This window comes from Frankliniella occidentalis, unplaced genomic scaffold (assembly GCF_000697945.3).
Source record: "Frankliniella occidentalis isolate FOCC.00 unplaced genomic scaffold, Focc_3.1 Scaffold2, whole genome shotgun sequence".
NCBI classification, from domain to species: Eukaryota; Metazoa; Arthropoda; class Insecta; order Thysanoptera; family Thripidae; genus Frankliniella; species Frankliniella occidentalis.
The window spans coordinates 1,338,930-1,340,587 of NW_026267132.1; the positions used below are offsets into that span (position 1 = coordinate 1,338,930).

Genomic DNA, 1,658 nt, shown 5'->3' on the forward strand with positions numbered 1-1,658 from the left:
GGCTTGGAGGAGGGGTTGGCGAACTTGTACTCCGCTGCATATTTGATCACGGCAGAGTGCAGAGAGGCAGCCAGTGCGTTTGCTGGTAGGCGTGGCGGCGAGGGGTCGACCTTCCCCGGGACGTGTTCGCTCCCGCCTGGCATGTTGACAGTTGACAGTCGGGCGGTTGGCACGGCGGCACGGCGGCGCTGTGCTGCGGGGGCGCGTGAAGGGAAGGGAAGGGGAGAGCGGCTTTGCTGCGCTTCGCTCTGTCCCCCCTGCCACCGCCTGCCTGCCGCCCCGCCCCCCGGGCCCCGCGCGGATGCGGTGGCGGCAAGGACGCGAAAGTTAATTCGTTAGTGCTGCGCGAGGAGGAAGAAGTTCGACGGATTTGACGACGGAGAGTGGAAGGCGCGGGAGGCCTAGCTCGCGCCCCGGGCCCCGGGCCGCGCACACTTTAAGCAACTCGTCTAAAATTTACGGGGCTGAATTCATCTTCGCGGCGAGCAGAAGGAATGCCCGGCCTGCCGCCGAGGGGGTCGCGGGGGAGGGGAGGGGGTGGGGGTGACGTGCGGAGGGTTCGAGGAAGGACTGGCCTGTGGCCTTGCGGCGAGGGGTGCTGACCGCGAGCGCTCGGCCAGCAGCGCCGCCCGAAGGCCAGGGATGATGTCCTCGCCCCGCACTGTGGGACTAGAGGTTTTAATTTTTCAAAAACACATTTTGGGGAAATTTTCAAAGACTTTCTGTTTTTAAAGTCTAAAGGGTGTTTTTTAATGTAAAGTTTAGGTTTTTTTTATCAAAGTTTCTGGGAATATTTCAATATCGATTTCTTCAGAGAAATTTCCAAATTTTAGGGGGGGAAAATCGACTTTAAAATCCCAACCCTTATGTTGTGTTACAGGACTCGCACGGCAACACGCCGCTGCACCTGGCGGTGTGCCAGGCCGCCGTGCCCTGGGAGGTGGTGCTGGACCTGGTGGAGCGCGGCGCCCGCATCGCCGCGCCCAACAAGGAGGGCGTGACGCCGGCCGACCTGGCGCCCGCGGGGCTGCTGGCGCGCCTGCAGGACCAGATGCTGGCCGAGTGCTGGATGGGCTTCCACAACCACCACGGCGGCCACGGCGGCGCGCACGGGGGGCCGGCGCAGGCGCCGCAGCCCGGCGCGCCCGCGGCCTCGGCGCCCGCCCCGCAGCCCATGACGATCGGCGCGGACCCGCCCAGCACGGGGGCCTCGTCGATGGGGCGCGGCGAGCGCGGCGACCGGGAGTCGTCCAGCGCCCGGGGCTCGGGCACCAACACGGCGCGCATCCTGCGCAAGCTCCGGCCCGCCGCCTCCATCGCCGGCGAGCGCGAGCGGGAGCGCGAGAGGGAGCGCGCGCAGCGGGCCGAGTCCACCGAGGAGGCCTCGTCCGTGTCCTGCGAGCTGATGGCGCGCTCGTCCACGGGCTCGGTGCACAGCAGGGCCTCCAACGCGCAGCAGGCGCGCGCCGCGGCCAGCCCCGAGCCACAGCGGGTGAGTAGAGACCACCACGACCTCGGCCTCCCCTCCCGCACAGCCTGGCACGGCCTCCCCTTGGAGCCACATCATGTCAGCGAGGCTGCGCTGCGATACCTCCTCCCCCACTGAATTATGAATCTGCCCCGGTGGGCCGGGGAGGGTGAGGAGGAGAGGGGGGGGG

The 1,658-nt window shown here is 67.1% G+C and overlaps 1 protein-coding gene across 1 annotated transcript in view; it reads left to right on the plus strand.

Moving 5' to 3' along the window:
* Nucleotides 1-645: 645 nt before the first annotated feature.
* Nucleotides 646-1,658, plus strand: part of LOC113218296 (uncharacterized) — a 25,978-nt gene continuing 24,965 nt past the window's right edge. The window contains exons 1-2 of the mRNA XM_052263637.1: nucleotides 646-663; nucleotides 881-1,492. Coding sequence (XP_052119597.1) covers nucleotides 646-663; nucleotides 881-1,492 — 630 coding nt within the window. The remainder of the gene's footprint in view (nucleotides 664-880; nucleotides 1,493-1,658) is intronic.